The sequence below is a fragment of the Gossypium raimondii genome, chromosome 6 (genome assembly GCF_025698545.1).
Source record: "Gossypium raimondii isolate GPD5lz chromosome 6, ASM2569854v1, whole genome shotgun sequence".
NCBI lineage: Eukaryota > Viridiplantae > Streptophyta > Magnoliopsida > Malvales > Malvaceae > Gossypium > Gossypium raimondii.
The window spans coordinates 7,222,414-7,232,160 of record NC_068570.1 but is presented as its reverse complement, the minus strand read 5'-3'; the positions used below and the strand labels follow the sequence as shown (position 1 = coordinate 7,232,160).

Here is a 9,747-nt window from a genome sequence, read left to right as displayed (position 1 = left end):
ATCCTAACTCGATTTGAAATTTTTTTGAGTCGAGTTGAGTGAAATGAAATTCGAGTCAAGTCGAATAGAGTGAAATTAAAAAAATTAAACATGTCAAATTAAAATCTTATTACAGTATAACTAATTCCATGATAGAGCACATACATTTGAAATCATATATATTTGAAAACATTTTCAAAACAAAATAATAATAATAAAATACATAAACTTGAATCATTAATTAACTTATTTAGCTCCTAAAATTATTATTCTAGAAAATTATTATTTTTTAACTTTTTATATATATTTTAGATTTTTTGAAATTTTATAATTTTTAAAAATATAAATTTTGAATTTTAAAATTATTTTGATTTTTTTTGTAATTTGTGTTGAGAGAGAAACCAATTTACTCATTTTCAAACTTGATAGGGACCAAAAAGGTATTTACACCAATATGTTATTCGAGTTATTCAAATTGTAAAATTCAACTTGATTCGAACTTGAAACTCGAATTACATATTTGAGTTGACTTAAATAATTCGAATAAATCGAATATCTCGATTCGATTAACTCGAAATTTAAATTTTTTCAATTTTTTCGAATCAAATCGAGTTTTGCTCACCCCTAAGTTTCAATATAGTTCGCATCATTGTGCTGAGAGCTATTAGGAGTTTTCTAGGTGCTTAATGAAGTCTGCTTAGAGTTTTTGGTTAATAAATTCTTGGTCTTATTTAGTGAAGAGGAGAGACTTGTATAGAGAGTTTGAGACTTCATAATAACCCTATGGTTTAGGTCCTATTGGTAATGTGGTATTAATCAAATCAAGGAGTGTCCAAGTTGACTTAGTGTGACCAATCAAGGCAGAGCTCAATTCTAGAGAATTGGTATTGAGAAGTAATAAAGAGATAATTATCAATCTTCATAACTCATTAAATCTTTACTTTTTAGTTGAGTCAATATATGAAAGAAGTCGCGATTTTATAAAGATATTATAAGATTTTTTTTCTCGTTCTTTCAATTAAAAACTTCAACATCTCTATCCAACCACTCATTCAACCTTATGAGCTAAAGCGAATCAATGAAGAAGACGGTGATGTGTACACAAATGAATATAGGAGAAGAAAAGGATTGCAATAAAATTTGAATAAATAATTGCAAACACACATGTAATTGTTGATGGAATGTCCATTTCATTTCTACAATGATTAGTAGCCTAACAATAATAATATAATAAGCCTCCGTTCCTTTCCATCAAACTTTTCTTTTTCTTACACATTCAGTTCTATACGTATATATTACGCTAGATTTGTCAGTTTCCTTGCCTCATAAGTTACAACAACCCGTACTTAATACCAGAAATTTACCTATACCATATTTCTTAAAATTACTTAAAATTTACTGTCCAACATATATTTAAATACAGTATCAACTTGTTAAAACTTTAAGATATTTGTGTTCAAAAGTGAATGATGCATATGTTTAAATTATTTCATCAATGATTAGTAGCCTGATGTAAATTACCATAATTATTGTAATAAGCCTCTGTTCCTTTCAATCAAACTTCAATCTTTTTCTTGCATGTTAAGTTACATGCTCTGCCTTCTGGTCCCCTTCATATTTCCTCTCTTTTTCTTTTTAAATAATAATAGTAGTAATGATGATGATGATTTTCAGTTCCAATACTCATGCATGCCTCCTCATCATGCAAAGTTCAAAATGTTATAAATAATTTCTATCATCTACAACCTTAAAAGAACCAAAAGGGGACAATTCTGAAGGAAACAAACAGGTTAAAGCTCCGGATTCAGCATCAACAATTGATAGGTTTTAGAGAAACAAAAAATAATAATGATAAAAAAGTTACCAAGTCTATTAGCATTATTACCAACCTTGATCAATGAAAACAATCAATAACAAAATGCTCTCTCCCTCTCTCTCTCACTAATTATTTAACAAAGAATCTTAATCTAGCTAACTACAACACATTCACAACATATGGTACACAATTTCCTTTTCTTCAAGCATTTCCCAAGCTCAAAATTCACAACTGACAAAGTTTCACAGTTTCTTTTTTCCTTTGCTTCAAGATATAAAACGTGTTCTTCGTGCAACGCATCTACATAAGGCCACCTGTATATGGATTGTATGTTTGAACCGGCATACCTGAGCTGTAAGGGTGTACAGGGGCTCCGTAATTGCCGAATGGATTTGAAGGCTGCTGTTGTGGGGCGGCCGCCATCATCATCTGCTGCTGCTGTTGCTGCTGCTGGAACATAAAAGCCTGCTGCTGATTGGCCATTGCTGCTATCTGGACTGAATGTGGAGCAGCAACCATGTTGGAGGCATAAAAGGGGTCATGCATTGGTTGTTGCATCATAGCACCAGACATGGGAGCTGGTTCCCATGGATTATAGCTAACGTTCTGGTTGCTTCTTCTGATCGCATCGTCGTATAGGCTGTCCAGGGTAAGCTTATCGAGTCCTCCAGCCTTTTAATTAATACAATTAAAATAGTATCAGTGAGATGTACATGCATACCATGTTATGTATTGTTACCAATGAATGAAGCAGACATGTTTATAATCCTGGACAAAACATTATGCGATAGCCTTCTAATATAGCACACAATTTGAGAGGTTCATATGAGTAGATAATCAAAGTACCAGTTTGCTAGCGGCAGTGGCGTTTTCATTTGAGCTTGGAGCAGTGACAAGTGCTAATTCCCAGCCTGTAGTACCATTTGCTGGAATAGGAGCGGCAGCAGCAGTTGTTTGCTCGGCTGGAATACCATGGGTAACATAAGCACATTTCCCAACAAGAAATAAACCATTGAAGCACAATTGATTCAACTTAAAACAATATAAGAGAAATCGCTTGGGAGCTTATAAATTAAAAGATGTAATAAAAATTTGAAACCATTCATATGAGTGTTATGTGGTTAAAACCAGTAGAAAAGCAAGTTAATAAAGTTTTATGCTGTCTGTAATTGAATTATCAAAAAGGAACGAATTGACACTTACCAACAGGAACAATAGCCAATGCCAAGGCATTCTTCTCGTCTAATTCTGAAGCAACTGGGACAGGATCATTTAAACCCTAGCCAAAAAAACAAGAGCACCCAAATGAAACTGGTTAGAGAAAAAAGCATATGAACTGCCAATTTCTCTTATAAAACTATAGTAGGTAGCAAGAACAAAAAGAGACTACAAAGTTCATCATTAAACTAGAAAAAATGATGTGCCAAGTTCTCATATAACAATATAGTCGGTAACAACAAAAGAAAAAAGACTGGAAGTTACCAACAAATCAGGAGGTTCAACAATAGGCTCTTCCACTTTCTCCACTTTTTCTGGTTCAGGAGGAGGAGGTGATGGTGAACGTTTCTCCTGCTCCTCTGGGGTTTTCTTGTACTCAATGGCCAACACTTCCTTGGGTTTGTCAGCCTGCTAGTTCAAAAATAAAAAGTATTAACAGCAATACTTGCAAACTTTAGTAAAACAAACAGAAAGTAGTAAAACTTCAAGCAGGACTTTTATGTAAATAATCACAACGTATATCATAGAGATGGTAATAGACTACTATATATGAGAAATAACTCAATGGATGGAAGAATGAACATTGGTTGATCCTCATATTTTAATTTTTTTTAAAATGTAATTGTTTAGATCTGCACAAATGGGTGAATCATCATTCATTCAAGGAAATGGGCAAACATCATTCTCTTGGCTTACTTTTCATAACAAACTAAAAATCAGATTGCTTTACTTTCCACAAATCAATCAAATAAAACAATTTTTATAAATTCATAAGGTATTCAGGATGATGTTTACAAATACATACAGATCTTATATCACAAAGGCATAGAAATATATAAAATGAAATAAAATAAAATAAATTATCTTCTTGTTCAAACAAAAACCAATTCCACAGAATTTCAAGACCTGATCTTTGCGAACTGCTGAAGACCGTGGAGCTTCTCTTACATACTCTTCCATGGCTTGTAGAAACGATGCAGGAGGCTTCAGCATAGACACCAAAAGAAAATCAGTTTTATGATGACATGTGACTAGAATTCAAGGACAAGTAAATCAGTTTCAGAAGGCACCAAAGGTGAAGGATCCTAACCTGCTCTATCTTAATAAACCTTTCTCCACGCCCTACATCCAGACTTTTACATACTTCGTAAAATTCTGAAAGCCTCTCTGCCTGAAAACAGAAAGTGTTAAATTCCTCCAGAGTTGAAATCCACCTCATTCACAAAAGGAGATGACTTTAGCAAATATTGGCACAGCAATTTACCTGTTGCCCAGATCTCCGGTATATGTCCAAAGCCTTCAAAGCATCAGGACGTTGCATCTCAAAGAACTGTCATTGTTCAGATCATCAAATACACATGGTTCACTAAATAGAAAAGCAGCTTATTTAGATTAAGACCACAGCTTACCTTGTCTACAAGATTGACTGTACCATCACTTATAGCTTGATAAATTTTGATACTTTCGGAAGCAACCTGTTTGAAATGACAAAAGGACAAAAAGAAGAAAATGTCATCTCCAAATTCACTCTACAAATATGGAGAGTGGTAGTATGTTTAAAAAGTAACATACCATTGAAAGTGCAAACCGGATAACAAAATTATGAACAGCTGCACCTTGTGGCTGCACAAAAATTCAGTTAATTCTCCCACTAAATAAAGCGAACAAGAAATAGGAGGTACAACGAGATATGCAATTAACACAAGAAGACACCATTTCCCAAGCGATATCCATGTATACAAGAGGCATTAAATACTCACCAGACAGCCAAGAACACGAAAAAGAAGTTGTTGCAAAGCTGGCAGCTGTTCAAGCAACTCAGCAGTGTCTAAATCTTTGGTTCTCTGCGAGAAGATTTAATCTATGAATATGCCATACAGTTCAGTTTCTATAAAATTAAAGAGCCTACCAGATACATAGTTACAATTCTAACAAGATAATGACAAAAATAAGGTGTTCACAGGGTAGTTTCAGTTAGTCAAACTTTAAGCCCAGTTACAGATGTGCAATCGAGCTTTTTGGCACTAAAAGGTAGAGTATATTACAAAGGGATGCAGGACGGAAGTTTTGAAACTTAATGCAATTTTTTATATGATAGGTTAAAAAACCATACGTGGTGTCATGGAATGAAGCATGAAAAAAGTACAAGTGCCATACCAAATACTACCTATGATGTTGCAGAAAGCCATTACAAAAATGGTAACAAAATGCCTCTCAAATGAAAATTGTAAGAGATAAAATTGAAAGGAAGTAGAATAAAGAACAAAGATTATGCATAAGCTTCTTACAGGGCGGTCCATCTCAATATCATACTTCAAGACACGGAAACATTCCAGCCTCTCCTCCAAGAATAAGGCATAAGTGCGAACCCAGGCAGAGTAATCCCAGGCTGTGCAGCAGATGGTTAAGGATTTCATAAACAAGGAACTACAAATTTATCAAAATTAAGAACATGGATTCTCAGAAGGGAAGTTAAGGTACCGTTTGGGCTGGAATCATCCTTGAAATGAGACATGTTAAGCATATGGTTTCTACTTCTGCCGTAATTAATGAGTTCTTCATGAAATGTGGGATCCACCTCCCTCAGAGCACGATGAATGACTATTAGAGTTTTCAATGCAACCTAAATGCCAAACAAAATTCAGTCAACCAAATTTCACCAACACCCATGAATTAAAATATAATCGTTAATGATTGCAGAGATCGGGCTCCCGATCAAATTAACCAAAGTTCATTGAAGCTCAACAACATTCTTCATATTCCAATCACCATCTAGTTAACAAAGAATCCATAAATAGATCATCTCTCTTATGTTTTCATATTCAAAATGGTAACCTAAGACCCAAGTTTTGAACGTACAACTCCCTTGATAAAAGATGTAAGAGAAACTTGCAATTCCAGCAAGTTTCTGGCATATGATGCAACCAAAATTTTACTAGTCAGAATTTTCTTCTTTAGAACAATGAAGGCATAGAGCATGAAAATTATATAAATCGCATCAAAGACCATGAACCATTCAAAGTTAAATTTACCTTAATAAAGATTCTATCCTAATTAGGCTCTTTAGTCTAAGTGCTAGGAAAATGCAGCAGATCATATATTTCTATCAAGCACAAAATTGATGCTCAGCTTCTTCAGAACTGAAACCTTTGCTTGTCTTCAGTTTCTTTTCAGTACAAGAAACATCCCGAAATTTTAAATGTGAAATGTAACATGATGGAAGAGATGGGATTGTTGATGAATCAGATGGTCTCTTGGTACATATTACAAGTTCAATACTGATGGTCGTAGATAACTTGAAATACTATTTAAAGCTTATAGAAAGCATTAATATACACGTTTGGTCGCACACACACACACACATAACAGATATCTTAGTAGTTAATTAATACTTCCTCTCCAACGGTATAGCCAGAATTTTATTTTTGCAGTAACTCATGTTATAACTCATATTGGCAATATAAACATACCGCCCAATTATGTGTCCTTGATAACCGCCTTGCAAGAGCATGGATGCAGTAGGCAACATCAGCCCGAGGCCTAGTAGCTGAAATGGCGGCGAAAATTGCTGCGCAAAGGGAAGAGACAAATCTTATATATATAAGTCATCTATAAAGTGCTCTTTCTATGAGCAGATCAAAACTTGAATTAAATAATGTCATCACCATCCACCTTAGAAAGGATAAAAAAATGCAAAACAAAAACCCAGTACACACCTCTAATGTTTTTCTCCCTTGCTGGGCGTTCATAATGATTGGTGGCCTTTACTATAGCAATATCCAATTCCTGCAAAATGCAAAAATCCATAATCAAAGGATCACCCATAGTTGAAATAACCATCTTGATGGTTATTGTTACTAAAATCCACCTTATAATCACTATTGACTTTAGCCAATGAAACGGTGGTGGTATCTTTGATGGCTCCGAGTGCTTTCCTCAAGCTATTTTGTGTGCCTCCGCCAGACATTCTATCTTCCTCTCAATCAAAAAATTCTAACCAAAAGATGTATATTTAAACAACATTACTCCCCTTCATAGAACATAAATTTTACTTGAACATGCAATAAAGTTCATCTTAGAACATCAAATATAAATATTACTTCCTAGATCATTAAAAACATAGACTTTACCCTCCACTCTTGACATTTGCAAAACACCAATTAAGATCTAATCATACCAATAAGCACAATTTGAGAAATTCCCATCACAAACAAAAGTATAAACTCAAATATGGAAATTAAGAAATTCAAACAAATCCCCAGAAAAAGCTCACTTCTGATGCCATAAAAAGAACTATACCACACAATAAAAAAAAAAAAACCAATCAAAACGAAACCCAGAAAGCAAAAGAAGAAAAAAAATACATCAAAACGAAAATGAAGCTGAAAAGCTTCAAAATTCAATCAAACGAAAAGTACCCACCTTTGACTTACTACCAAAAAAAAATCTAACCAAAGAAAAATGAAAAAGAAAAAGAGAGAAGACAATCGATCAACAAGTCTAGAGTTATCATAATCTAAAGCAGAATATATTGAAGAAAAAAAGAGATCAAGGAGCTTAATAAAAAGTTTTACCAGATGCTGAAACAGAGAAAAATTAGTGGGTGGAATTTTGGTCTTCTAGAGACAGCAAAGAAAAGTCGAACAAATAATGAGCTGAGTTTCTGCTGTATTTGGTTGGGTCGTCGGCGTCGCTATTTTTTTATTCTTTTTAATTTTCTTTTTAAATTTTGGAATTTGTTAATATTTAATTTTTTTCTTTTTTTTTTTCTAGATTTTTGGTTTTTTTTTCTATGATCTGTCAGAAAATACGGCATTGTAAGAAATTGTACTGCCGAATTGGTTAGTAAATATTATGCGGGGTTTTCTTACTCTACATTCGCTCCTATTACCATGTGCTGCGCCCACTTCCCAATTTTCTTTTCCTTGCGATTGCAAATGTGTTGGATTTAATTAATTTAAGGGTAAAAAATCAAAATAGTGACCTTTTTTTACTTCATATTATATTTTAGTTATTTATATTAAAATATTATATTTTAGTTATTTACGTTAATATATTGTAACATTTTAGTAACTGAACCGTTAATTGTCGTTAATGGTGTAATGATAAGCTGACATGATACGTTAAATTATCATTTCAAATAAAAAATTTAGATTAAATTATATAATAGGTCCTCATATTTTTTCGTTTGGAGCAATTTAATTTTTTTCTTTTATGTTCTTTTAACTTTCTTTTTTTCCTCCATTCTCTTCTGTTTCTCTCTCTATTTTTCTCCTTTCCCCATCTTTTTTAACGTAGTTTTTCTATATTTTTCATTTGTTAAAACTTTTTTATGTTTATGAAAAAAGGAACGGCGAAAGCAAAAACCAAAATAAAACTTGCTTTGCATATTCTCACCCCATAATTACAAACCTTCATCGTTTATCATTGCTTTAACAAACCAATTTGGATTTCTCAATAACTAAGTCCACAAGCTCGCCTCATTCAAAAACCTCGTCAATCGTAACTTATGACAGTCCACCTTTAATAAAGTTTCCCGAGCTCGTTCCCTTAAACTCCTAACCAGCCCCCCGACCACCTTATCTATCTTACCTACAACATTCTCGTCCTCTCGGAACTACATTGTTTTACGAATTCTTCAAACAAGCTTTACACTCTCAATGACTAAAACAACAAAAACACAAAATTGACCTTCAACTTTACCCAAACCAATTTGGTTCCATGCTCTCTTTCTCTCTTTGGTTCATCCATGCTCGGCTTCAATCAAGCTTGCTTGGGGATCTCCAAGAAGGTTTAGATCAATTTTATCATTTGCTTGATTTTATTCGTTAGAAAATAAAAGAAAAAGAAATGATTAATCTACTCGATTCTGTAAAAGTTTGGAAACAAAAAAAAATATTTTGAATATAAAGAATTCAATTTATGTTTAGATTTGATTAAGAATATGGTTTTTATATCGATTAGTTAGATCCAATTTTAGTTTCAAAATTAGGTTTTATTTAAATTGAGATTTGATTAAGAATCATTGATATTTGGTTTTGAGTGAAATTCAATTTAGGAATCATGTGAAAAAATAAGACTTGGTTTATTTGGTGGGCAAAGATAATGTTTCTGCAGTGAAAAATATGAGAAGAGAGAAAATAAAGGGAAAAAGAAAGGAAAATAAAGAAATAAAAAATTAAATTGTTCAAAAAATAAAAGTATAGGGACTAGTTTTAATAAAAGGAAAACATAGAAAAACTACACTAAAAAGAAAAGGAGAAGAAAATGAAAAAAAAGAAGGAAAGTTCAAAGAACATAAAAGAAAAAAATTAAATTGCTCAAAATGAAAAAAAAGGACTAATTGTATAATTTGACCAAAAAATTTCATTTGAAATGATTATTTAACGTGCCACGTCAGCTTACCATTACACCGTTAATGACAACTAACTCTCAGTGACTAAAATGTTACAACACGGTAATGTAAGTGATTAAAACATAATATTTCAAAAATAAGTGACTTAAATGTAACTTGAGACAAACAAAAGTGGCTATTTTGATAATTTACCCTTAATTTTAAATAATTAAATTATGGTACATTGGTGAAAAATTTTCATGTAAATATTATTTTTAAATTTTAAATTTCATTAAGTATTGGTGTTTTATGAGTTGAAATAAATTTTATAAATTTTATTTAAAAATATAAAACGATAAAAATCATCATAGTATTTATTATTTTATAAAAAATTAAATCA

The 9,747-nt window shown here is 32.4% G+C and overlaps 1 protein-coding gene across 1 annotated transcript; it reads right to left on the bottom strand.

The window, feature by feature from the left end:
* Positions 1 to 1,825: 1,825 nt before the first annotated feature.
* Positions 1,826 to 7,750, bottom strand: LOC105773555 (putative clathrin assembly protein At5g35200). The gene is made up of 16 exons (XM_012595550.2): positions 7,588 to 7,750; positions 6,882 to 7,006; positions 6,730 to 6,799; positions 6,484 to 6,581; positions 5,495 to 5,636; positions 5,302 to 5,402; positions 4,774 to 4,857; positions 4,586 to 4,636; positions 4,423 to 4,488; positions 4,278 to 4,343; positions 4,104 to 4,184; positions 3,920 to 3,997; positions 3,278 to 3,421; positions 2,999 to 3,074; positions 2,642 to 2,757; positions 1,826 to 2,467 (listed from the first exon to the last, which is right to left on the bottom strand). The coding sequence occupies exons 2-16, from the start codon at positions 6,978 to 6,980 to the stop codon at positions 2,096 to 2,098; spliced, it is 1,644 nt and encodes a 547-aa protein (XP_012451004.1). The 5' UTR covers positions 6,981 to 7,006; positions 7,588 to 7,750; the 3' UTR covers positions 1,826 to 2,095.
* Positions 7,751 to 9,747: the final 1,997 nt, after the last annotated feature.